The following is a 27,539-nucleotide window of genomic DNA, read 5'->3' as shown; positions in this document are numbered from 1 at the left end:
CTGTGTACCTTTGGGAAGCAAAAACAAATTGCAGACTGGTAAAATTTAGTCCTTATTTGCAAGCTTTATTTCCTTTGGTTCCCCAAATTTGCACACACAGAGAGGGCATCATGGTCAGATTTTTTTTTTTTTTTTAAGATTTTATTTATTTATTTGACAGAGAGAAATCACAAGTAGATGGAGAGGCAGGCAGAGAGAGAGAGAGGGAAGCAGGCTCTCTGCTCAGCAGAGAGCCCGATGCGGGACTCGATCCCAGGACCCTGAGATCATGACCTGAGCCGAAGGCAGCGGCTTAACCCACTGAGCCACCCAGGCGCCCTCATGGTCAGATTTTAAGGACCATTGGCAGCAGGAAAAGTAAGCAACATGAAGTAGAGACCCCCCCCCCCCCCCCCGGTGGCTGCCACCCCAGTGAAGTCGGTTGGCATAAAATGTGACTGGCTGGCTAGGTGTAATGGACAATGTGAGGTTCTTGCTGAAGAGTACTCTGTTCACTTTGTCATTTGAAAAACAAAACAAAGACTCATTTAAACGGACACGTTGCAGGCACCTTTGAAAACATCTTACTGTTTTAGTAGGTGTAGGTGGCTATTACCCACATGTCCTATGTCATGGTACATCAGTGTTGATTAGACTCCTGCTAGGAGATCACACATGGCCAACTTGTTCCCTGTTTCTTCCTCATCTACCCTCTTACCTGCATTTTTCAAATGTGGGTCTCCCCATTCTTTCTTAGGATATTGTTAATTTTGAAGACATTGTTGTATTAGTGGTAGATGTGGTCTCTAAATTTACTACTTTATTTCAAACACTAGAAAACTAAGAAATGATAATGGTAGTATCTTATTTCAGTGTGGTACTTCCTGAGAAACTGTTGCCTGTAATGTCTTGACCATCCTGTGATGAGTATTATCCCCATACCAGCAATAGTGAATTGGTGTGTTTGGACTAGGGTCAGAGAGCTGCTTCAGGTCTTTCTGTTGCATTGTGCTCTGTTCACACTCCTGTAAACTTGAGACCAAGCACCAATCTGGGAGACTGACCCAAATGTGTATCCCATCTGGCCTTCAAGGAGTCATTAATTTCTGTGCGCTACACTGGAACAAATTAGTTTTTTCTTTTCAATTCAGAAGTTAAAAGTTACAAGACTTTTATGTAGCATCTGAAGCTGATGAGCAGTATTTGATTGTATTACTGAATATGGGGCTTAAAACCAGTGTCTTCTCCTTTTAAAATTATTTTATTTATTTGAGAGAGACAGAGATAGTGAGAGAGAGCATGAGCAGGAAGGAGAGGGAGAAGCAGACTCCCAGAACCCTGGAATCATGACCTGAGCCAAAGGCTGACGCTCAACCAGCTGAGCCACCCGGGTGCCCCTAAAATTATTTTCTATTATGATAAATGAGCATTTGTTGATTTAAGTATTTGTTAACATACAGAAGCCCCCGTAAGGGTGCTGTATCAAAATATGTTTAGTTTGGTGTTTATGTAGCCCTTTGTATTGTGTTGTGAAACAGTATATAAGATGCCCTCGGATGGAGCGGTGGGATGGGGGGGCGAGAGATCTGCCAGGAGCACTTGTGGTAAAGGGGTCTTTGAACCACCCTCTAGCACCCACCCTTAGCATATGCACCATAGAAGGTGCTAGTGTGTACCTAACATGGAGCCTCCTCAATGGGGAGGAAGAATTGGAAACATGCTGAGTAGAGAGACAAGGGAGGTTATGCGTTCCTCCCTTAACACTTGCTCCCGCAGTTGAAAGAAATATTAAAATATTAAATATTAATATAAATTATTATTTAATGTTAATATGAATAAATTAATATTACTATTTAAATATCTTTGGTTCTTGGCATAAGGCTAAGCAAGACTACTCTTGGTTATATTGAGTTGCTTATCTCTAATTGCTAACATTTGAAAAATGCTTCATTCTTGTGAATTCTGAGATAGGAGTGAAATTTGAGGTGTCATTTGGCCATTCCTCTGTCCCCAGGCAGAATGGCACCCAGCTTGGAGAGCTAATTTTCTTTAGATCTCCAGCACATTCCTCAGTCTGCTTTAGCAGTTGATGCCATTTGCCTTTTTTATGGTTAAGAAAACTGACTCTCTGGGCCTTTGTATCTCTCTTTCAGGTCTAACTTCAAACTTGTGGCTGTTAATTCAAAACTCTATGCCATTGGTGGGCAGGCCGTTTCTAATGTTGAGTGTTACAATCCCGAGCAGGATGCCTGGAATTTTGTGGCACCCTTACCAAACCCTCTGGCCGAGTTCTCTGCGTGTGAGTGTAAGGGGAAAATTTATGTCATTGGAGGATATACGACCAGAGGTAAGTGAAGGGGCCAAGTAAGTGATCCTCTTCCACGTGAGCTTGGGCAGCCTGGGGAAATGCTCTGATGTACATATTGTAATTTCATACATTATATACTGGACATTTGCATATCTGGGAGGAAGAGAGTTGAGTATTACAAGGGTACTTTGGACAGAAGGGACCTTTGATCCCTTTGTGTGAGCATGAAAATTGAATGGGGTAGAGGATGTGATGAAGAGAATACGTATTTTCTTTTTTTTTTTTTTTAAAGATTTTATTTGTTTATTTGACAGAGAGAAATCACAAGTAGATGGAGAGGCAGGCAGAGAGAGAGGAAGGGAAGCAGGCTCCCTGCTGAGCAGAGAGCCCGATGCGGGACTCAATCCCAAGACCCTGAGATCATGACCTGAGCCGAAGGCAGTGGCTTAACCCACTGAGCCACCCAGGTGCCCCAAGAGAATACGTATTTTCTTTCTGCTCTGGAAGCCCAGCCTTGTGAGCAGCTGTCTTGTGACTGGACTGGGTAAGTGCCATCCTTCTTGCAAACACATTTAACACTATGGAATTTAGGGCCAGAACATCCTTGTGGATCTGTGTTTTCACTTTCTTCGTTCTTGAGCACAAACCTATCAGACAGTTTCCAGAAGCTCAGCTCAAGGCTGTTGTTCACATAGTGTAAGAGGATTACAAAAGACAACTTTTTCCTGACCAGAGGTGGGAGGTGGTTGTGCTTTTTATTAAGCTGTACTGTTTTTGGTGGGCATTTGGCATTGATAATTTGGAAATAAGTTTTCCCAATAGGTTTTTTACTGCTGTTCTTGGTAGATAGCATCTCACATGATAATGACAAACTTGGTTGTGTTAGGAGGCGGTGGGGCCCACCAGATAGAAGTGTGTCTTGCCTTTTATCGCTCTCCCCCACTTGTGTCCGAGTTACCTCTTGGCCAAAGAAATTTATTTATTTTTTATTTTTTAAAAAAGATTTGATTTATTTATTTGACAGGAATAGAAAGCGCATATCTTTGAGGGAGCCACTGTTGAACTCAGTACAGGTGCTGTGTTTATGCATCTAAGGAGAGGCAGTGACCAAGAGAAATGCATGGGACGCAGTGAACTTTTTTGTTTTTTAATGCCCTCAAGTTTTTATCCCTGTGGAGCTAGTCCCAGTGCCTCATGACTTTCCAGTAAAGAAGAGATAATTGCCAGCTTTTTGGGGTAATAAATGATTGAAAAAAGAGAGAGAGAGACCTAGCACCCATTTCTTTTACCTTCTACATTGGTGTTTGGGTACGGTGGTCAACTTCATGTGTTTAATGAAACCAAATGTTCTTACAAAGAACATTTGTTGTAAAGGCCTGTAAAATACATTGTTTGAATTTTAGAGATAAACCTCATACCTGTCAAGCAGGTTTATATAACACTGAAAAGTAAGCCCAAATATGTAAGCAAGTCTGAAGAAAATGATTTTGTTTTGCTGGTACGGCGCACATACTTTTTTCTCTCATTGGGATCCTACTGAGTAAAAAATTGACATGGGGTGGGCAATAAAATTTACGTTAATCTCTCCAATTCTGTGTGTGGAGAAAGCTGAATGCTCTCTATGTATGCTTGGTAAGTTTTCACCACAGTTTGGCCCATTATGACATTATTGATTCTAGAATATGAGTATCTAAGGTAACAAACACTTGTCTAGTGCAACTAGCTGAACTTTGTAGGTTTCAAGGTTGAGCGGTTCACTTGAAGGAGTTGTTTTAGTTTTGGATATTATGATAATGGGAATCCCAAAATGTTTTGGTTATTTCGGTTAGCGTGTGTCTGGCAAGTGCGGTCATTCGAAGCTTAAGATCACACACAGCAAAGGTAGGACCTTCCAGGGACCACTTCCATTTTGCTCTCAGTCCTTTTGATGTATAATGGGCCTCCTCTAACCCCAGCCCCATGTGTGTGACAAAAAGTGGAGAACCTGGTCGTAGTTTAACATGTAGCTAATAGCGTCATAGCATATTTGACACCATAATGAAGAGGAGATAATGAAATATTTCCTGTTTTTAAGCACTTTGACTTGCTTTCTGAGATATAGCATGATAACCCCAATGAGACAAAGAACATTTGTTGTAAAGGCCTGTAAAATACATTGTTTGAATTTTAGAGATAAACCTCATACCTGTCAAGCAGGTTTATATAACACTGAAAAGTAAGCCCAAATATGTAAGCAAGTCTGAAGAAAATGATTTTGTTTTGCTGGTACGGCGCACATACTTTTTTCTCTCATTGGGATCCTACTGAGTAAAAAATTGACATGGGGTGGGCAATAAAATTTACGTTAATCTCTCCAATTCTGTGTGTGGAGAAAGCTGAATGCTCTCTATGTATGCTTGGTAAGTTTTCACCACAGTTTGGCCCATTATGACATTATTGATTCTAGAATATGAGTATCTAAGGTAACAAACACTTGTCTAGTGCAACTAGCTGAACTTTGTAGGTTTCAAGGTTGAGCGGTTCACTTGAAGGAGTTGTTTTAGTTTTGGATATTATGATAATGGGAATCCCAAAATGTTTTGGTTATTTCGGTTAGCGTGTGTCTGGCAAGTGCGGTCATTCGAAGCTTAAGATCACACACAGCAAAGGTAGGACCTTCCAGGGACCACTTCCATTTTGCTCTCAGTCCTTTTGATGTATAATGGGCCTCCTCTAACCCCAGCCCCATGTGTGTGACAAAAAGTGGAGAACCTGGTCGTAGTTTAACATGTAGCTAATAGCGTCATAGCATATTTGACACCATAATGAAGAGGAGATAATGAAATATTTCCTGTTTTTAAGCACTTTGACTTGCTTTCTGAGATATAGCATGATAACCCCAATGAGACAAAGAACATTTGTTGTAAAGGCCTGTAAAATACATTGTTTGAATTTTAGAGATAAACCTCATACCTGTCAAGCAGGTTTATATAACACTGAAAAGTAAGCCCAAATATGTAAGCAAGTCTGAAGAAAATGATTTTGTTTTGCTGGTACGGCGCACATACTTTTTTCTCTCATTGGGATCCTACTGAGTAAAAAATTGACATGGGGTGGGCAATAAAATTTACGTTAATCTCTCCAATTCTGTGTGTGGAGAAAGCTGAATGCTCTCTATGTATGCTTGGTAAGTTTTCACCACAGTTTGGCCCATTATGACATTATTGATTCTAGAATATGAGTATCTAAGGTAACAAACACTTGTCTAGTGCAACTAGCTGAACTTTGTAGGTTTCAAGGTTGAGCGGTTCACTTGAAGGAGTTGTTTTAGTTTTGGATATTATGATAATGGGAATCCCAAAATGTTTTGGTTATTTCGGTTAGCGTGTGTCTGGCAAGTGCGGTCATTCGAAGCTTAAGATCACACACAGCAAAGGTAGGACCTTCCAGGGACCACTTCCATTTTGCTCTCAGTCCTTTTGATGTATAATGGGCCTCCTCTAACCCCAGCCCCATGTGTGTGACAAAAAGTGGAGAACCTGGTCGTAGTTTAACATGTAGCTAATAGCGTCATAGCATATTTGACACCATAATGAAGAGGAGATAATGAAATATTTCCTGTTTTTAAGCACTTTGACTTGCTTTCTGAGATATAGCATGATAACCCCAATGAGACAAAGAACATTTGTTGTAAAGGCCTGTAAAATACATTGTTTGAATTTTAGAGATAAACCTCATACCTGTCAAGCAGGTTTATATAACACTGAAAAGTAAGCCCAAATATGTAAGCAAGTCTGAAGAAAATGATTTTGTTTTGCTGGTACGGCGCACATACTTTTTTCTCTCATTGGGATCCTACTGAGTAAAAAATTGACATGGGGTGGGCAATAAAATTTACGTTAATCTCTCCAATTCTGTGTGTGGAGAAAGCTGAATGCTCTCTATGTATGCTTGGTAAGTTTTCACGACAGTTTGGCCCATTATGACATTATTGATTCTAGAATATGAGTATCTAAGGTAACAAACACTTGTCTAGTGCAACTAGCTGAACTTTGTAGGTTTCAAGGTTGAGCGGTTCACTTGAAGGAGTTGTTTTAGTTTTGGATATTATGATAATGGGAATCCCAAAATGTTTTGGTTATTTCAGTTAGCGTGTGTCTGGCAAGTGCGGTCATTCGAAGCTTAAGATCACAGCAAAGGTAGGACCTTCCAGGGACCACTTCCATTTTGTTCTCAGTCCTTTTGATGTATAATGGGCCTCCTCTAACCCCAGCCCCATGTGTGTGACAAAAAGTGGAGAACCTGGTCGTAGTTTAACATGTAGCTAATAGCGTCATAGCATATTTGACACCATAATGAAGAGGAGATAATGAAATATTTCCTGTTTTTAAGCACTTTGACTTGTTTTCTGAGATATAGCATGATAACCCCAATGAATATTTCAAATTCTGTTTCTTACAAAGAACATTTGTTGTAAAGGCCTGTAAAATACATTGTTTGAATTTTAGAGATATACCTCATACCTGTCAAGCAGGTTTATATAACACTGAAAAGAGTGTTTATATAACACTCTAGGATCATGACCTGAGCTAAGGGCAGTTGCTTAATCAACTGAGCCACCCAGGCACCCCTGCTTATTGCAATTTCATATTGTCACTTATTAAACAAGTGCTTGGAAATTTTAAAAAAACAGTGGTTCTTCACCAGTCTGAAAACCATGGTCTAGGTTCTCATACCTCCGTGTCAGAGCATTTGAAAGGCTCGTTGAACGGAACAGAGAAGAAATACATAACTATCTGTTGTCACCTTGCGTGAAAGATCTGAAACTCATTTTATTAACTGGTGGAGTGTGTGGTCTTGCAGTTAGGTAGACAGTCGGCCACTGCGTGCTAAGTGACTGAGGTAATTCAGCTCTGCCGGTTCAGAAAATTTCTCTTCCCTAGCTGACGTCTAAGTGGGGTTGTAATTTGGCCTTGAGCTGTCACACCTGCTGGGAAGCATGTGTCATTTAAAAGGATATAATGGTAACATCATTGTTTTTTCAGATCTAGGTTGGAATTTGCCCTTGACAAACACAAAATGATGAGTGACGCAAGTGATATGTTGGCTGTGGCGTTGGAGCAGATGGATGGGCTTACAGCAGGTAATCTGCGTCCTCTGAAAGATGGAATCATGACATTTACTCTGCACTTTTGGCTTTTTCATTCCAACTCTTTTATTACCTTTTCCACTTTATTTTCATTTATTGGTTGCCTTTAGATTCCTCGTGGTTTCACATTAGCCCCTCTTCTCCATTTTATACCAGTATCATTCTCAAACTTTGTTTGAAAATGTCTAATTCCATTTCCATACTGTAGTTCTGACTCAAGGAGAAAGAAAGTATTCTCTGGCAATGCTCTCGGGTTCCCTTCCTCCTCGGGAGCTTTGTACTATCTGCACTTTACTGTACTCCCAATAAACCTTGCTTTGCTGCCGACCCCCCCCCCCCAAAAAAAAGTAAGTAAGTACATCTCTTGGGATTTCGGTGCAGGTAGTAGCTGTAGGTCACACTTTGAGAGATACTGCTCTACCTAGGATCCATGGATATTCTGATCTATTCCCTTGAATTTGACATTTACTTTGCCACCAGTAACTCTCACCTCTATTTACTTTCTCAATTCTCTGCTAAGCTTTGGGTCTCTAACTGCCAATCAGATACCTCCTTTGAAATAGCCTATATGCATATCCATGTCATCACAGAAAGAAAAAAGGAATGGACTCTGGGTCCATGACCTGAGCCAAAGGCAAACGCTTAATGACTGAGCCACCCACGTGCCCCTTAGCCATTCCTTTTTTCCCCCTCTGAAGTCTGTCCTGTTTGTGCTCTGCCGTGCTTTGTCCTGGCAACCCTCTCCCTTGATGTTCTTGGCATTCTTGCTTTCCCGCTGTAGTTCCTCATTCTCTAGACCACCAGAATTTTCTTTCTGAAACACAGATCTGGTCGTATTCCTCCCTTATTATGAATCTTGAGTGATTCTCTGTTATGGAAGTAGAGCAGAAACAGTGTAGATCATGACCTGCTTGTTTTCTCATCATGACCAGAGGGACTGAACAGTAGGTAAACCCTTTCAGATGCTTGTGCTCTCCTAGGGGTAGTGGCTCCTTAAGGTCTCATGTCACATTCTGCGTTTTGTCACAGGAGAAGTACCTTTATGTATTTAGGAACCCATGGTCATGAAGAAAGGTTGAAGGGGCCAGTGGGTGGGGTTGTCATCCATCTGAGGGTCTGATGGTCAGGGTCGAGGTGTGGGTAGCATCTACTGCTCCTCCATTCTAGCTACCTAGCCCCTGTTGCTTATCTTTTCTGGTCATAAATTTGACCCTACTCTGTTTCAGTGGTTTGAAGAAACTACAGGTATTTTCATTGTCAGAGGTTCCCTTGAATGCCATGGCAAGTCAAAGTTTGGCCTCCTTTGTTCTACTTGTATATCCCGAGACCAGATTTTAATTTGACCTCCTTTGTAGATTAGACCACATCTTGTGTACTGTGTTTAGTTCTTGGAATATCCGTTTCAAAGAGGTTATTGGTAAAACTTAAGAGGAGGTGACCGTGAAGGCGAAGAAACAACTTCATCTGGTAAGCAAGTATATTCTTGCTCAGGGCATGATAGATACTTTCACACAGTTGAAGGACTATTACGTGGAAAAGAGATTGGACTTACTGTGTCACAGTTTCGGAAAATAGAACCAGAGCCAGATCCTAGGCTGTTATCAGAGGTTATAACCTCAAATTCTTAGTGGAACTCCGTAGTCAAGACAAGTGATGTTTCTGGACAGTAGTTGAGGACTGACGTTTTACATACTCTACTAGATGAGTATATTTGTTCCTTAGCCCTGGCAGGGCTTCAGGACCAACATGAGAGTTCTTCGGAAAATCAAGACTTCCTGGGTCTCAGCTCACACTGACGCAGTCAGGAGCTTTTTGGGTAGGACCTGGCTTTATTTTCTCAAATTACTATCAGTAGCTCTCCACCTAAGGTAGAGGGAGATGTGATTGCAAATATTTGAGGAGTTTTTCTAAATATGCATTTCTCCCCTATCCCTCACCTTGTTTTGTGATGGAGACTTAAAAGAGTAGAAGGTTATTGTGGGTACATCTATTGTGAATAGTATTATCAGGTGATTGTAGTGCTTTAAACTACTGGAATAGGACACGATAGCCTGTTTTGTTTTTAAAATGCTCTACTGTTCCTCCCTTTCCCGGACATACTCTCCTCAATTTCTATTTTTCTGGATTTTCCTCTCAGCCTTATATGGTTCCTGAGGGGAAGATCATGGGAAGTATTTAACATTGGGCCTAGCATATCAGTGGTTACCATTATTACAGTTTGGCAGATTTGGGTCCTCATCATTTGGTCTAGTTCTTTGGAAGGTCAGTGGAATGGACTAACTGAAGGAAAATGCCTCTCCCTATGGTTGGAATTGATCAAGCTGTGTGGCAACTGGAGAGAGAATTTACACATTGGTTCACACTTTTCTTCCCTTTATAAGACCCTCAGATTAATGAGGTGGTAGTCAAAATATCATAATTATTGACACTTAAAGTTAGTACTTCTAATTAATATGTATATTTGATAGACCAGAAAATAAAAATCAAAGAGATGAAGAGGTATATATGAGTGATTTCTGAGCAGGCAATGGGTTAGTTATGTACATTCAAGTCATAAAACGCTTTCCCTTTTAAGTAATAGGGAAAGAAAGGCTGTAAAACTATTTTTTAAAGCTGATATTAGCAAGAGTTTTTGATGCTAGGCTGCAAACAAAATCATGGGAGAAAATGTTAACACACACACACTCCTGTACATATGCAAATGTATACATGTAATTCATTGAAATTCTCCAAAGATTAAATTCTGGTAAATTAACCGGAAGCCAGTCCTGTTACCCTTGACATTATGCTATGCGGTTTCCACCAAATTGTGCAACTTCTTTTACAGGGAATTTCTCAAAATCTTATGGTACCTAAATTTATATTTTGGGGAGTACTTTGATTATTCCTCACTGTGACTGGACTTGCTTGCCACCCTCAGCTTTAGGACATTATGTAATATAAACCCTGTTGTTCTCTCTGTGATTTTTTTTTTTAAACTTAGGTTCTAAGGCCCTGGAATATTCCAGTGGAATTTTTGATTGCCAGTCTCCCACCTCCCCGGGATTCATGGGAAGCCTGCGAACTCTGCACCTTGTGGAAGACCTGCGTGGCTTGTTGGAGGTGATGGACACAGATGAGAAGGAAGGGTTGAGATGCCAGATCCCAGATTCAACAGCGGAAGCACTCGTCAAATGGCTTCAGAGTCAAATGGTAGATAATGGCACATTACAGATCCTGCGCTCGGAATCTCTTGTGGCTTCTTCCAAAATTTAGAACATAGAGTAGCTGATTAGAGCAACAACAACAAAAAAGTACAGGGCAGCAGGTTCACTGTGATTTTTATCCCTTAATGCATCCCAGTTCCCTTTAAGGATAATGTTAGTGTACATTTCATGGGCTCCAGCCCACCACCTGATTTTGCCTCTGAAGGTGGACTCGCTTTCTTGGATGACCTGCTGTGGCCTAGAACAAATAGTCCTGTAAAGGAAAGAACCTTGCACGTAATAGATGCTTTCTCAGTACTATTGGAAAATTTACTGTAAAAGGACCAAGAGCAGTTCAGATAGGAAGCAGAGTGAATAGAACCTCCAAAGGCAGCGAGGCAGAGGTCTGCAGTATCTGATAGGAAGTGCCATCTAGTGATCTGTGGGGGTCATGTCAGTTCTAGGGTGTGAGGGAAGCTATAGAATTGGGCTTCCAATCGCGTTCTTCTTCCCGGAACAGTGAAGCCCCTTTCTAGGCATCCGTCTCAAAAACAGATGGCGTGGAGGATCTGCCCTTTCCCTGAACACATTGGTATATACCATGGTTTTAATACATTTGGAACAAATAAAATCTAAAGAATGCCACTAAAAATATTGAGAGAAGAAGATAGAAAAAGTGTTCTTTCTGTAATACGAGTAATGCCACTGAACTATATGCTTAAGAATGGTAAAAGTGACAAATTTTCTGGGTATATGTTACCACCACCCAAAATGAGAACATTAATACTGTGATAAAACTGATGGTTGGATTGTATCTTGGCATTTCCCAATGCAGGTGCTGGAGACAACAGACCTGAATTTCAATTTGGGGGCTGATTCTTAGAAGCTTGCATGATTTGGGGGAGATTTTTTAAGCTGTTTGTCTCGTTTCCTCGTTTGTGAAACAGGGACAACAGCTTCTGCCGCATGGGAGTGTGAGTGCCGGGAGCGAACTTATGAGTGCTTGTCGGTGCGCCTGGTAGACGAGTCGAAAATACAACACTGAAGAGATTGTAGAGGATGGAGGGGAAACTACGGGGTCCATCTGCAAAGAGGGAAAGAAAGTGTTGGCTCCAGTTTCGTGTCACTCCTACATGGAGTGATAAAACTGATGGTTGGATTGTATCTTGGCTTTTTTACAAGACTACAGACATTTTTCAGACTATGGAGAAGCTTTGACAATATTTTAGAGACTTCTTCTCAGTTACATAATTAAGATTTCATTTATGTTTAATGATAGCCACCTTGGGAGTCCATGTCCTTAAGACTGATACCGATCTTCTCATTAATGCCACTGGCCCTTTGCAGTTCTAATTACTTTGTCTGGGCCAGGAGACCCCCTGGTTTCCTGTCAGGTGTCGCGTCTTCCTTCCCTACTGATTTCTGCTGTATCATTCTTTCATATGATCAGAAGCTGGTTCAGAAGAAAGAAAATAGTCACATTAATAGTTTGTTACTTGTGAGGGGATATTAAATCACTAAGAATGAATTTGTTTGAATAAAGTAGCTATAGCTGTAACCTTCTAAACACTGACAAGTTTAAGACTCCGAAGTTCCTCTCCTGTGGTTAAAACAAAACAAAAACCCAAATCTGTTGAGTATGCCGTATTTGGTCAAGTACTGAGATAGAAGTATTATCCTGATAATAGAGATATTAATGGTGGAGAATTACATGCTTTATCAAGCTCTAAGTTCAAGAGGGCAAACAGAAAAATATGTCAAATTATTTGAGCCAAGCAACTCTATGAGTTGCCTAGAACATTCATACTATGCTTTTCCCAATAGAAGACGTTGAGGATCATGACCTTGATCAGGGCATAAAATCCCACAAGTGACCAGTTGCTTAGCAGCTTTAGTATGAGGCATTCGCAAAATCAGCAGAAATGACAAAAGTGCAGTTTTTGACAAAGTGAGTGGAACTGCGATGATAGAACTTCAAATCGGCATCGTGGCCGATAAGATAAATTGAAGTGTGCCTCACTGGCTTCTGACCTGATAAGTCACAATACATTTCCATCGTATTCCTACATTTAAGAAATAGGTCCTATTAATTGCAAGTGTATCTTCTAAAAAAGTTTTTAGAACAAGTTTCATAAAAATAAAAATACTCATGACTTGAGACGTGGGGCACATTCTCTCCAGTCCCTGACTCTCCGCCACATGACCCATTCTAGGCCCGCCGTCCCCAGAATCCCCCACTGCTCTCTGCCCAGCTTCCCTTTTCATGTGTGTCTCCAGGGAATGTTTGTTCCAGCTTTGGCAAACAAGGCCCATCTTAAGATTGGGTCACAGGGTCACAGATCATCTGAGTTCAGCAGTGTCTCACTGAGACATCCTAGCTCACGTGAAAGCTTCTCACCCCCAGAACACTTGTTTCTTGCTCCCGTTGGCTATTGAGTGAAGAAGATGTGTTCTATTTCTGGAAAACAAACACTGAGAAAAATTACAACCCAGAAATAAAAGCCATATTTCTGATTTTGACCACATCTGCTCTCTTGACTTGGAAAGTACAGGAGGTACTCAGGCTTATCCTGAGCTTCGAGCTTTGAAGCACTTTCTGGCGACTTTGAATAAACAGGCATCTTTTTCTAGGAGAGGGTCATGAGTGGGCTTTTTGGGTGTGACGCTGTATATGTGAGATGGATTTCTCCCTTTGGATTTCTTTTTGAGCAGACCTGATGAGATTTTGGAAGAAATAGACATCTTCCTGGAAAGATTGTCTGTATTGCCCCGGGTTCGTATTTATTTTTTAGAGTCATAACAGAAATTTCAGAGGAGACAATAAATGGTGTGTTTCAAGATTGATGGAGGCAGACCTGCTAGTACATAGCGTCATCAGCCAATCAGTGGGGACACTCCAGTGGGGATGCTCCAGTAGCTCCCAGTGGCAGTGCTGTTGCCCTGAGATCATTATGCACGGCACAAGGTGAGAGCCTCACCGCCCTGATTCCATCACACTTGGAGAGAGGACAGGGGAGTGGAGTATTGTTGCCTGGTGGTTTGAGTTCCAGTGCTCTTGCCATCACGTTCATTTATTCTTTGGACAACAGTGTATGAGATTCCTTCTTGTGCTGGTAGGCCCTGGTGAAATGTGACTGTGGTGTTCGTGGCCTTCCTGTCTTTCTCCGTTTCTCCTCCTACTCCAGTATCTGGTAGAGAGCAGGCAAAGAAATGTCTGCACGCAGCGGTAGAGAGGTAATGCTGGTTAGGGTGCACGAGGCCCTGGTGTGAGAGGGTTCTTTGAGTGGCTGGAGATAAATTTAACCAAAGGAGATTTAGAGGGCTGCGCCTTCCTTTTTTGTCCTTGATACAGAATTTTGAAAAATGTCATCATGAAATAAAAAACTGGATGGCAGTTTTTAAAACTAATTTAAAAAATAAGTGTATTGAGGGGCGCCTGAGTGGCTCAGTGGGTTAAGCCTCTACCTTTGGCTCAGATCATGATCTTAGGGTCCTGGGATCGAGCCCCACATTGGGCTCTCTGCACAGTGGGGAGACTGCTTCCTACTCTCTCTCTGCCTGCCTCTCTGCCTACTTGTGATCTCTCTCTCTGTGTCAAATAAATAAATAAAATCTTAAAAAAAAATAAGTGTATTGACTTTGGTGGAGACTGTGTATCTGTGTGTGTGTGTGTGTGTGTGTGTGTGTGTGTGTGTATGTGTCTGTGTGTGTGTGTCTGTGTTATAGCAGCAGTCCAACTGTTTCTTAACATTTGTTGTCTTTATAAAATGGAACTGATTTTCTTTTCCATATTGTCATTTAGCTACTCAGCACTCTGATTTGGGAATGTTCTATTCAAACTGAGTTCTTTGTTACAACAGAAGCTAAGTGTAATTGTGGCAAATCACTGCTTGCTTGTTGGTTTGGGATTTAGACAGGACAGCAGAGCTCTGGAAAGAACAAAGCAAAACGAAGCTGGGGAGAGAGGGTAGTCAACTGGAGACCAGTGCAAACCACAGAACTAAGAAAATTAAAGGAAAATATAGCACGATACTTTAAGTGAACATAGCAGGCAAAACATTCCTGCCTACCTTGAAGTAGTAACCGTTGATATTGTTGTGTGATGGGTACTTAAGGTCTCTACTTTCAGATACAAATGAAATTTTGTATAATAAAACAGTTTTTGAAAGGGAGGCATGGGAAGCAAGATGCTAACATTTATTACATCTTTATACTTGATCGTGGGTCTACTTGACCATTAAAAGGAAAATAATATAAATAGAAGAGCTTCTATCTAGATGACTGTGGGTGAGGTATATTGTGCCTTTAGCATTATATGGAGCATCTGCTCCATGAATTCAGACAACTCATATTCCCAGGGGTGGTTGCTGGCTAACTTTTGGACTCTATAGTTCTGTAAGGAATAGAGCCATTTAGACATTTTACCCGTCGTGCCAGGAATATCCGGCAAACACCACAAGTTCCTTAATTAAAGTATCACTGTTGCATTCGAGCTGGATCCCTTGCCTTGCTTTTCCCTCCCAAGTGTCCCATACCCTCCTCCACACGCACTGTTAGTTGGCTACAATACTGTTGAAATCCCCAAGCTGATGCTGATTTTGACTTAAACTTTCAGTTGTATCGAATGTGGTCAGGATGGAGTTGCATCATGAGTGAAAGTAGGAAGAGTTATTTTGAAGGCATCTATGGGATTTTGAGTAAAGTAATTTGAGCTGGTGTTCAGTGCTTTGGATGTCAAATAGACTCAACAAGAGTTGATACTCAATGTATTTTTAACTCTCTGCCCATGATTTTATAAGAATCTTGGGAGAATCAAAAGAAATGTAAGGTAGTTTTGCCTTGTGGGATCATTAAGGAGAATAAGTGACCAACTCTTGTAAGGTCATGAGGAAGCCATCCATGGCAGAATTTGGTGAAAAGCTAAGTGGTGAAGGACAAGACAAGACAGAGAAGGGAAACCAGTGTAGGGGCAGAAGAGAGTATGGCATAAGGTAAGAAGGAGGAGGTGAGAACTGGCTAAGAAAAATGGATTTGTAGAGGCCGAGAGGAATGATGAGTGAGTATAGTGGTGGACACACAGCCTTGGAGTAGATGTTGGAATGGCCAGTGGAAGAAAGTTCACTAGGAGGAAGAAACTGAGAATAGTATGGGTAGAGGTGGTAATTGTAAGTCTCAGGGAAGCAGGAAATTAAGGATCCAAAGGTTATGTGGAATAATGAGCTTTGAGCAGGAAGTAAGACTCAATTCCCCCAAGATGGCGGAAGAAAGGGAAGATGTCGGAGGCCATATATACTCTGCTTTGGAGAAGATAGTATGTAAGGGAGTTCATGCAAGATAGTCTCAAGTATAGTCCATTAAAAAGGCTCTGAAAACACCTCCTAACCATGGTAGCAAGAGGGAGTACAGGCTTCAGGTCAACCACGGAGTGAGAAGTGAGAGGGCCAACTTGCAACCAAGTGTTCATTCATCCTGTATTCATCTGATGGTTATTGAACACCTATCATTCGTTATTCATTCCATAGTCATTTGGTTTGAACTCACTGTGTGCCAGGTGCAAAGGCAAACCTACTCACAAAGAAGGCAGTTTGTTGGAAGAGGGGAACATACATGTAGCCACGTCTAACCTCATCTGTTCAGTGTGTTGCCTGCCACGATGAGGATTCCACGATCTGGAATCTCTAACTGGCCTATGAGTGAACAGGTAACTCAAGGAACACTTCACAGGCCAAGCCCAGGTTGAGCTGGACTTTACAGAGCGAGGAAAGATGAGGAAAGGGTGGGAAATACGGCCCGCGCCAAAGGAATAGAATTTGAGAGTGCATGCCACGTGGGGAGGTTTTGAGTGGTCAGGTTGGTAAAGCTTGGGAGTTGGAGGAAAAACAGAGGTGGTAAGGTATTTGCCTAATGGAATTTACCTCCTGCAAGGATTCTTAAGTCCAAGGTAACAGAATTGGCAGAAATAGAAATAAATGTGTGAAGAGACTAGACTTTCACCTGCTTGACTAGGTCAGTGCACTCCTTGAAAAGTATTTAACTACTCCATTGGTGATTCTTAACTTTGGCTTTGTTTTGCTGTGGTGACCTGTGGTCTTTTAAAAAAAGAACTCCTTGAGCATTATGAACTCTTGTAAATATCACTAGTCTCGAGAAGTGTGAGTATGTATGCTCACAGTGAGTCAGTTTTTAGTATTTTGATTCTAAGATCGTTTTGTGATACTGATTTTGGAACATCTGATTTCCATTTCAAATGCAGTAGCTTCGTGAAACCCTTCTAGAACTTGCTATAGCAGCATTTCTAATCTTTCCATCGGAAGAAATAACAACTTTTACTTTTTATCCTCAGTGAACAGAAACCTTTTTTTCTACTTCATGAAATATATCTGTTTATAAAAGCACGTGGGGTTTTAAAAGCAGATGCCTGCTAACATTCATCATCAGAATGAGGAATTCAAAGCTGTAGAAGGCCAGTCTGAGTACTGCTTCAGATTGAGAACGTGTATCATACATCCTGGCTCTGTTCCAAAAAACTGTCCTTAAGAAATTATGTAAATCTCATTTTCATGGCAGTCCCTGGGGTTGGAAGTCTTTCAGGCCACAACTTGTAATGTATTTGGATTCTTCGGTTTACAATATGACCAGAATTATGCAATGGTTATAGGGCAGGTATGTGGTCAAGCTGATGTTAAAAAACTTTATCCACTCTAAATACATGTTGCAGCCTTCCTCAATTAGCTTCTGATTCTTTTGTGGCCTCATGGGCAATGTATCCAGTGCATCTAAGTTTTTAGAAGCAACATGCTGCAATTTCCTTTTTTGTTAGCATTTGCATGTACATGTGTGTGTGCGTGCGCTCAACACATGCCTTTTATTACTTCCAGAATTTATATGGGAAACTGCATTATTTGGAAAGGTAGTATAAGAATATCAGTTAATTCTGGAAAATAATAGATGTCACATCTGCTGTGTTCTTGGACGATAAGGTTGAGTTTGTGTTTCTCTGGTTTAAACCTAAAGTTATTTGCTCTTTTTTTTTTTTTTTTAAGATTTTATTTATTTCAGAGAGAGAAAAAATGAGAGAGCATGCACAGGGAGAAGAGGCAGAAGCGGACTCCCTGCTGAGCAGGGAGCCTGATGTAGGACTCCATCCCAGGACCCTGGGATCATGACCTGAGCTGAAGGCAGATGCTTAACCAACTGAGCCTGCCAGGCGCCCCTGAAGTTATTTGCTTTCTTCATTGACCTCTGGATGGCCCTATCTAACTAATTTGAGCTCCAGTGGCTTTTATTTCTGTTGTAGTTGAATGAGGAATCAGGAAATTCTATTGGGATTACCCGTCATATGATTATGAGCTACTTACATGAGATAACAAGGGACATATCAGATATACTGCTGTATTTCAAAATGATGTTTTTATATTGTGTGCTCTCCGTGAGCCTTTTTGTGTATCTCCTTAATGGCTTTTATATATGAGACAGCTGAGAAAAAGAAAAATGTGACTCGCTTTCCCAATCGGTGTTTCCTTCAGCATTTACACCATGCACAGACATGTCCGAATCTGATAAAAACGTGCGGGGCTGGAGGGAGGTGAAGAAAGTGAGCACGAATCTAAGCAGAGCCCCAGGCCAGTGCTGTGGTTGCAGGATGATACCTGTTTCCAGGCTCTGCAGGAGCTTGGCGTAACCTAATAGAGTTGAGCAAAGTCACAAAGAGTGAAGTCAGAATGGGAGCTAATAAAGTTCCTGGTAAGGTGTAGATGGGGACGGTTGGGGGAAGTAGTTGTGGACTGCTTCCTAAGCTTTCAGGGGAAGGAAGAAAGGCTTCAAAGACAAAGGGAAGGCTTGCCCTGAGATTTGGTCCTGAGTAACAGGGAGGAAGCTGATATGAGCTGCCCCCAAGGCCGCCTCTGTAAAGACAGGCATTTGCAGTTCTGGGTTTGCAACTTGGGAGGAGAGGGGAGGCACATAAGGGCAGCCCAGGACATTCCCAGTGCCCCCACCCAGAAATAGCACAGATCATTCAGGGGGCATAAGTAATTTCTGCCTGACCACACACTCGCGAAACTTCGTATGACCCAGCTATGCGTCCCTGCGAGCATGTTAGTAACCACTGTTCCTTTTAGGTCATGATTTTTCTGCTTGATGGGAACTTGTCTGGTTTGGTGATAACATGCCTACCATGCCCATTTTACCTATTTTGAGGCAAATGGACCAAGTTTTAGACTCGTGTTTTCTAGCAGTGGTGGCAGCAGCTGGCTGAATTCTATTCAGGTTCCTTGGATTAAGAATGTATGCCATTTTATTTGCTCACAGTCGTTTCAGTTTTAAAGAGAGTCAAGCCTTACACATACTCCTTCATCTTTTCAGACAAATGGAAATGGAGAGGTGTATCAAGAAAGGCTAGCACGTTTAGAGAATGATAACGAATCTCTCGTTCTTCAGGCAAGTGATTTTTAACAATGCTATTCTTCCTCCACAACATATTTACAAAGACCATTTTAAATTGGGATGGCATATTCAGATGCTTGGGAGCCGGATTGCTGATAGAAATAAGTGCTGATAGAAATAAGTACGTACACACAATAGGGAGTGGTGAGGACTGTGGTAGCACCAAGGTGTGCCTCCCCGGTCTAGAGTGAGCAGCCTCGGCTCCTCTGATGACAGCCACAGTGTCATCTAAGCTGACTTTCTGATCTGATCTGTCATCTTAGTTGATCTGGTGTTTTTAATTTACAGCATAAATTGCAATTTTATACCACAGATTTTCATAAACCTGAATGTTTTTGAATCTGAATCTATTTAATTTTCAATTTTAAAAATGATCCTGTGAGCTGAACAGAACAGAAGTGAGTAGCGGACTCTGGTTTCGTGGCTAAATTTGAGTTTTCTTCTTCTTAATGTTTTAAATGCACGATAAACATTTTTATTTTGGTATTTTGAGTTAAGTAAATTGCAGTGTATTTATGGGATTGGTGATCGTGGGGAAAGACTCACGTGTAGTCCTTGACAGCTTCTCTTTCAAACATAACTCTCTTAATCTCTAATACTACCTCCCACTCCCATTCCAACCTCCCCAAAATGATGATCTATGCACATACCCTCTCGCATAAAATGGTTGAAATGAAGTTAACCTATAACTACAAGGTATTGCATATCCCCAATCAGCCCTAACCTCCTTAAAAATTGGGAGTCTGCAGGTCAAGAAGCATCACTTAGATAGGATTGTAAAGGACTGCTGTCTTATTGACAGTTTTTTTTTCCCCTTACAACAAATGGGTAGTGACATCATTCCAGTTTTTGTTCTATTTAGAGAAATAAAGTTTGTAGTGGGACCCAAATCCTTCCTAATCTATTGCAGTATTTTGCTCTATATACAGGTAAGTGTGTTAACAGACCACGTGGATGCTCAGGGGGAGAAGATTCGAGATTTGGAATTTTGTCTTGAAGAGCACCGGGAGAAGCTGAATGCCACAGAGGAAATGCTGCAGCAGGTATGTTCAGAAGCCGTCACTGAGGTGGGGTATTCTTGCTCGCCTGTTTGAAGTTCTGCACTTGTTTGTTGTGTCCCCTCGGACGCAGCATTGAAGTTCATGATTCACCGAGACTGGCATAGTTTAAGCAAAAACCGAGGGTAACAGGGTCTCAAAACACATGCATAACATAGAAAGCGTTCATGTAATTTGAATCTGGAATAAAATACTGATAGGATTATAGGTAGTTTTAATGTTCTTCTTTAAATTTGCATATGGTTTCCTAACCCCCAGATATGAGCATATATTTTATGATTAAGAAAAAAGATACGTACCATATGTGACTTTTATGGGGAAAAGAAAACAAACCCAAACTTGTAATACACCACACACACACACACACACACACACACAGTGCTCGTAGACGAGAGGGCCTATAATATAGCGGGTAGGGTACGTACTGGAGGGAGACTGTTTCAGTTTGAGTCCTTGCTCTGCCACATCCTTGCTGTATGACCTTTGGCAGGTTTTCAGCCTCTCTGTTCCTCACCTTCCTCATTTGTTGAACACAGATAATTCCTGAGTTATCTTTAGTAGGAGTTTCTGCTTTAGAAAGTTGTTTTGAGGATCGAACCACATCAGAACAGTGCCTAACACAGAGCGACCCTGTCAGCATCAGTGTTCTCATCAGGCTTTGAAGCAGTTAAGATTTCTGCATATCTAGAGCATGTACGTCTCCCCAGGAAGTAAGCGCACACTTAGTTCTGCTCCATGAAGGTTCACAGAAGCAGATAATATTTTCAAATTTTATCTGTTTAGTGATTAATCTTTACCACATTCCCGACTTGATAGTTACTGCTTTGCAGGGTAAGACACAATCATATGTGGTGATTTGTAATAAAACAAGTTTTGAGTGTATCTCTTAAATTCCAATAGGAGCTTCTGAGTAGGACATCCCTAGAAACTCAGAAGTTGGATCTGATGGCTGAAATATCTAACTTGAAGCTTAAACTGACCGCTGTGGAGAAGGATAGATTGGATTATGAAGACAGGTTCAGAGACACGGAGGTAAGTGATACCCTCCCCCTTAACATACATATGCGTGTGCGTCTGTATATGTCATACACATATTTCCAGAGCAAGTTGAAATTCCTTGTAGGCGTGAGGGGGAGGTAGTTAATGGCTACGTGCTCTCGTTCATCCGTGCTCCTTTTTAGGAATAATCTTTAATTACATTGGCTTTTTTTACATTGACTTTTTAATCACTAAATGCTCATGGCAATATTTATTGTGAGACTTTTTGTTGTTCATACCTTTTTTTAAATTGTGAGACTTTTGATATGAAATTTTAATGCTTTCATTAGTCTTTAGAAAGAACTTTTCACTTTGTGACATTTGGAGCTTCTCTCTGTTCGTCTGCCTGTCTGTCCTCCTGTCCGTCCTCCTGTCCATCTGTAGTGGTTTTCTTCATTATGGAAATAATGGGTTTAAGTGTATCACTTTACTAATAGCCATTTTTACATTTTACTGATTATTTTCTATATAATAAGTAGGTTTGAAAATATGTACAGAGAACATGCTTTTATTATATAATCATAAAAATCAGATTTTTAGAGTTTATTCAGTTTGGCCTTCTACTTTTGGTCTCTTCCACACATAAATCATACCAATTAAATAAAGCTCAGTATACTTTTGTGAAATTAGGGATAGATTCTACAACTTGAAGTACCCATTTTTGTGGTTAAACATGTTTTGTTCTTTGGGCTGTTTTATTGTTAATCTGGGTCTTTTATTTGCTTATTATTTGTTGTTGGGAAAAGAGAGCATATCCGTTTGAAATCTGTTTATTTGGAAAAAATTTGAAGATCTGCAGGACTCCCTTATCTCCCAGGGAATCTCTTCCTTTCTCTCTCTTTTGTTTCCTCGGTTGGAGTATGGAAAGTTGTCATACTGCATTAGAAACTGCGTCCCAAGAAGCGGAGAGGAGAACTCATTTAAGTATTCTTCCCCCTCTGTTTTCTTTGCACACGTTTCTTTGAAGCCAACTCTGTACCATCATGATAACGGGGTCCCTTAGGTATGTTACTAGCTGTGGGCAAGTCCCGCATAGACTGGCTTTAGTGAGATTTACTCCATTGCTATTTTCCAAATTCAATTTTCTGCCAAAATGGAACTGTAATGGAAGGTCTTGGCGTATGTGTTACTTCCTCAACAGCAAAAGGAAATCCCCAACTTAGTTCACGTTCAATCTTCAAAAGTTCTTTGTCAGTCACCTATATGAGCATGTTCCTCACTTGATTGAGGCTGGGGCTCTTAGAACAGAGCTGAGAAAGTCATCCAGTTTCTCTAAAATTGTCCCTTTTGTGCTTTCTTGAAAAAATCCATTTGGATATTTTCCTCTATTTCCTCTCTGTCATTCCCTGACTCCACACTTGCTGCATAACATGACAGAGTTCAGTCAACAGATGGACTGCGTGCCATGGAGGTTACTCTGGTGCAGGGAAAGACGTCGCAGTGTTCTGGTCAAGAGTTGGCCCTTTCCCTTGTGTCCATAAAGCTGAGGGGGAGTCATCCTGCATGACTGGTTAATTTGGATCGGGGATGTTAACCAAGCATTGGGACTAAATAGAAGTGGATGTGTTAGGATTTTTTGGTAAGACTCCAGAGCAGTAGTCACATCTCTTGAGTTTGTCTGCGTTTTTTTAAAAAAGATTTTATTGAGTTGAGAGAAAAAGAGCGTGTGAGCAGGGGGAGAAGGTGAGGGAGAATCTCAAGAGACTTTGTGCTGAGTGAGGAGCCTGTCGTGGGGCTCGATCCCATAACCCTGAGCCGAAGATCAAGTCAGAGATGTAAGCGATTGAGCCACCCAGGTGCCGTGTCTGCATTTTTTTAATAAAACTTTTTTTTTTTTTTTTCCTGGTGCTTCCTTCCTTTACTCATTACTCATGCATTTTCAATCATAAACAAAGTGATCCTGTCATCAGACTTTCAGTAAACTCAATCCTTGATTTTTTTCTAAGATATTTAACACTATTGGTAAAATACCACATGCATATCTAGAGATTATAAACTATAATCTGATCAACCTCATTACATATAACAACAAATAAAATAGTCCTCAAAATTAAAACCGAATTGAATATGCTCTTTCCTATTTTTGTTCCCTTAATAAAATGTTTGGTGGGGGCGCCTGGCTGGCTCAGTCAGTAGAGTGTGCAAGCCCCATATTGGGTCTGGAGCCTCCTTTAAAAACAAACAAAAATTTCCCTGGCTGTTTCATGAATCCAAAATTCCTTAACTTTGTCTTAGAATTTTAGATTATTTGGAGATTAATTTCTAAGAAAATATTGGAGTGGGGAAGAAATACAGGCACTTCTGAAAGATTAAGGGTAAAAGTCTTGAAATCCTGGAATTTTGAAGACTTGCCTGGAATGGCTGATAGGAGATGCTTAACACTATTCAACAGTGCCCCCTTCTGGTAAGAGTACAGATGCCAGAAATTGCGTTTCTGCGGAGCCTGAAGTTTCTCGGAGAGGGAAAAGGGACTAGTAACAGGGGTTTTCTTTTTATAAAGAACTGAATTGGAAATAATTTGAATTCCATTATTTTAAAGTCTTATATTGAGCTATTTCCAGATTTTCCAGCTTGAGTGACTGTGGAAAAACAGGACTTCTTTCAGGTTGGAGATTTACATTCATACTTAGTGTTGCCAGAAGGGAAATTTGGGTAGGGTTTGTTTGTTTGTTTGTTTGTTTGTTTGTTTGTTTTTTAACAGAGAAATTATCTCAATTTATAATTGTGGTTTTTTTAGTTACTTCTTTTTGCAAGTTGTCACTGTTTCTAAAAGAAGAGTTAAAATAAGACAATACCAAATAGGAATTCAAAGCTGCTAGCCATGAAAAAGTGGCAAGATATATATTAAAAAGACCAGGAGATGAAGGAAGGTCACTAAGAATTCTAGTATGCAAGAATGATTAATAAATGGGGGATAAATAAATGGGAGAAACTGACTTTTTCCTTAGACTTGAATTCCGAACCTGTAGATAAGGAATCACAGCTAAAATGTTATTAAATGATGTCAAACAGTTCCTGACCTCATTCGTGAAAGGAGGAAACAGCTGTTCCCTTACTGAGGTACTGTACTAATAACAACTAGGGGCACCTAGGTGGCCCTGTCAGTTAAACCTCTGACTTGAATTTTGGCTCAGGTCAGAATCTCATTGAGCCTTGCCTAGGACTCCATGCTTAGCGGGAGTCTGCTTGAAACGTCTCTCCTTCTTCCCCCCTCTTTAGGAAAAAAAAAAAAAAGAAAAAATAATTATAATAATAACTAATGAGTAATTATTATATAGTACTGTTAAGTAATTTAGGAAAGGCATCCCTCTCCCCATGTGTGAATCATTACTCATAGAAGTTTAGTAAGAAAGTTTTATTTCTTATGGTATTGCTTCTTTTTTATGGCATTTTTGTATAGTTCTGTCATCTGTTTATTTGTGGCTCAGGAGTAGAGGACTTGTAAAATGAGGAATAAAAACATGTTAAGCATTGGTGGAGTCTTGATGGTTTGTAATCAAAAAAGAAATCCTTTCCACAATATTTGAAGTTGGTATTGTGTGGCATTCTGACTCCCTTTTCCTACTGTCTGGGCTCTAGACAAAAATATGTTACTGTTTCTTAGAACACTTAGACAAGTTTTACAAGCAAATTAGTTTTTGTTTTGTTTTGTTTTTTTAATGTGAAAGAGAAAAGCTTCTGGCTGTATTTGTATTATGAAAACCTTAGGATTATTTTCTTTTTTCTGTTCCAAATGTAACATTCATGTTATGACAATGTATTTGTAAATTACAGGGCCCTCATCTACCCTCAAGCTGAGAATCCTTGGTTTAAAAGGTTTACATTTCAAAAAAAACAATAAAAGGATTTAAATTCCATTCCATTCTCCCAGACTGGGTTGATGAACAATCTATATTTTTGTTAGACAAAGGAAGAAATTGTAAAAATATTTTTATAAATAATCCACAGATCACTGAAAAGGCCCTAAAAGTAATGGCTTTACTAAAGAAAATTTTTCTAGTTAATTTTTAAAGTTGGAATCTATATGGTGATTTTTAGTCCAGAAACAGCTGATGATTGATGTATGCGATTGGCTACCTTTGTTAATCAAAATTGAAAGTCACCTTTTAACTCTTAAGCATAGGAGACAAACTGAGGGTTGCTGGAGGGGTGGGGGGTGGGGGGATGGGGTAAGGGGGATGGGCATTAAGGAGAGCAGTGATGTGAAGAGACTGGGTGTTATATAAGACTAATGAATCACTGACCTCTACCTCTGAAACTAATGATACATTATATGTTAATTATTTGAATTTAATTTTTAAAGAATTACCTTTGATTTCCATAATCTCATGATTGTGGGCCAGATGCATAGAGAATTTAAAATAGTGTTTTAACTAGAAAGATGCTTTGGGCCTCAGGGAGATACATTTATTTCCATTTGTCTGATCCAATTCCTACAACCTGAACCCAGGGGCTTGTTGACTAGGTTTCCAAGCTGCTATTTTGGCCTACATAGGTGTGTTGTTGCTTTCCTGATATGTTTCATTGTTCCTCCTTTGACAGGGGCTAATGCAAGAGATCAATGATTTGAGGTTAAGAGTCAGTGAAATGGACAATGAAAGACTTCAGTATGAAAAAAAGCTGAAATCAACCAAGGTAAGCTTTCTCAATGGCAAAAATTTGTAAACAGCCTGACTCACTTACCTATGATCCATAATACAAGTTCTCAACTCAATAGATGATAAAGAAGTTATCTTACAAGTGAATGAAATTTCCCCCCAAGCTGGAGACTTTCTTGAATTTGAACACCACTATTCTGAATTTTTAAAAATTGGGGCTTTAACTAATCTAGTGAAACATAACCTGTTATTTCTGTTAGTTAACCTAACCTCCTTTATAAACCGATACTATTTTCTTGGATATTTAGGCTTGTCTTTTTCTATCTGTGGTTTCTTTCACACCTCTGTCTCTCTACCAGTCTTTAATGGCCAAACTTTCTAGCATGAAAATCAAGGTGGGTCAGATGCAGTATGAAAAGCAGCGGATGGAACAAAAATGGGAGTCACTGAAGGTGTAGTAGACTTTGGGTAATGGGGTCCTGGGCCTGTTTGCTTTCTGGCTTGCGCTGTTTTGCCGTGATAGTGTTTTTTAGTAGCATGTGCATTCATCGTGTGTGTGTCATCTGTTTTTTTAAAAATACATTTAAAAAAGCTGATGGAAGGGCCAGTGCGATCCCTGATGTTGTTTTCAGAAACATATGAAATGATTAATGAAAAATAATAAATGGGCAAAATAAAAATATTCATTTAGAAATTTGATCTCATTCTCTTAGAGTACCTGAGATCCAAGCTTGGTAAAATAGTTGTAAAAATGCACCTGGAAAAAGATATCCATTTTGCCTCAGACTGCTTCTTCCTTTGGGACTTTCTTACAGGTTAACTGTATCATGACAGTGAGTTGAAATTACTGCTGTAAAGAAGCTTTTTGCCAGTGCTACTGAAAATTCCTTGTACTTGGGATCCATGCCTATCATAAGTAAAAAGTATAGGGCCAGCTTTCTTGCGTCTTTGGAGACCTTCTCATAGTACTAAACACAATACCTACCTTAAGAGACTGAAAATAAAATGTTTATCAGTTATAAAAATACACTTATTAGCACTGCAGAGCTTTATTTTCTGTGCTAAAATACAGCCAGCAAAATTTCAGTTTGCTAAAGCTAATTCTTCACCAAAATTAAACTGAAAATTTAACATTAGTAAATAGAATATTGGACTTGGAATCTTTAATAGCTACATAGTAGACAAGAAGGGGGGGGGATTTAAAATCTGTTAAATCTTTTTTCCATTGTTGTGGGAGACTCTGTCCTTTTATTTTGGTGATGAAGATGAATTAGTTAGTCCCATGATTTGGCTAACATTGTTCATCACTTGCTACCTTACCCATCAATTAAGCTCTGCCTTGTTCATGCTCAGGGAACATGAATGCCATCTTGAAATACTAAATAAATCTCAGTCAAGTCTTGATATATATTTTCCAATTTGCATTTTATTTTGCTTTTATGACACTCGGGGTCTAATTTGATTATCATCCTGGATTAACTGGGGGAGGGTTTTTTTTGTTTGTTTAACATAAGCTTTAAAACTTAGGCTACTCAGGTCCTAATTACACTTTAAAGCATTTTGTTTTAATTTGGTCACACAGAAACTTGAAACACTTATTCCAGAATTATTAGACATTGACCTTCATTAATTGTCTTGCTTCCTGCTTCCTCTTGCCACTGTCTGGTTTCTGAAGTCTGCATCTAGATTCCTATCGTTTTTTGTTTCATTCCCAAAAACTCATTATTGACTTAAGAGTTAACATGCTCCCTGAATATTCTCCTTTAGTCATAATTCCCTGTTGTAAAACGAGCTTATCAT

The 27,539-nt window shown here is 40.1% G+C and overlaps 1 protein-coding gene across 1 annotated transcript in view; it reads left to right on the top strand.

Annotated features, from left to right (window-relative positions):
• Positions 1-2,116: 2,116 nt before the first annotated feature.
• LOC309870264 (liprin-beta-1-like) overlaps positions 2,117-27,539 on the top strand; it is a 67,138-nt gene continuing 41,715 nt past the window's right edge. The window contains exons 1-8 of the mRNA XM_082742446.1: positions 2,117-2,326; positions 7,312-7,409; positions 10,399-10,607; positions 18,965-19,039; positions 19,975-20,088; positions 21,004-21,135; positions 25,684-25,776; positions 26,099-26,191. Of these exons, the coding sequence (XP_082598572.1) occupies positions 7,346-7,409; positions 10,399-10,607; positions 18,965-19,039; positions 19,975-20,088; positions 21,004-21,135; positions 25,684-25,776; positions 26,099-26,191 (780 nt within the window). The 5' untranslated portion in view covers positions 2,117-2,326; positions 7,312-7,345. The remainder of the gene's footprint in view (positions 2,327-7,311; positions 7,410-10,398; positions 10,608-18,964; positions 19,040-19,974; positions 20,089-21,003; positions 21,136-25,683; positions 25,777-26,098; positions 26,192-27,539) is intronic.

The sequence above is a fragment of the Mustela nivalis genome (genome assembly GCF_964662115.1).
Source record: "Mustela nivalis genome assembly, chromosome: 7".
Taxonomy (NCBI): Eukaryota; Metazoa; Chordata; class Mammalia; order Carnivora; family Mustelidae; genus Mustela; species Mustela nivalis.
Note: the sequence above shows the minus strand (reverse complement) of the source record. Positions and strands in the feature narration are given on the sequence as shown.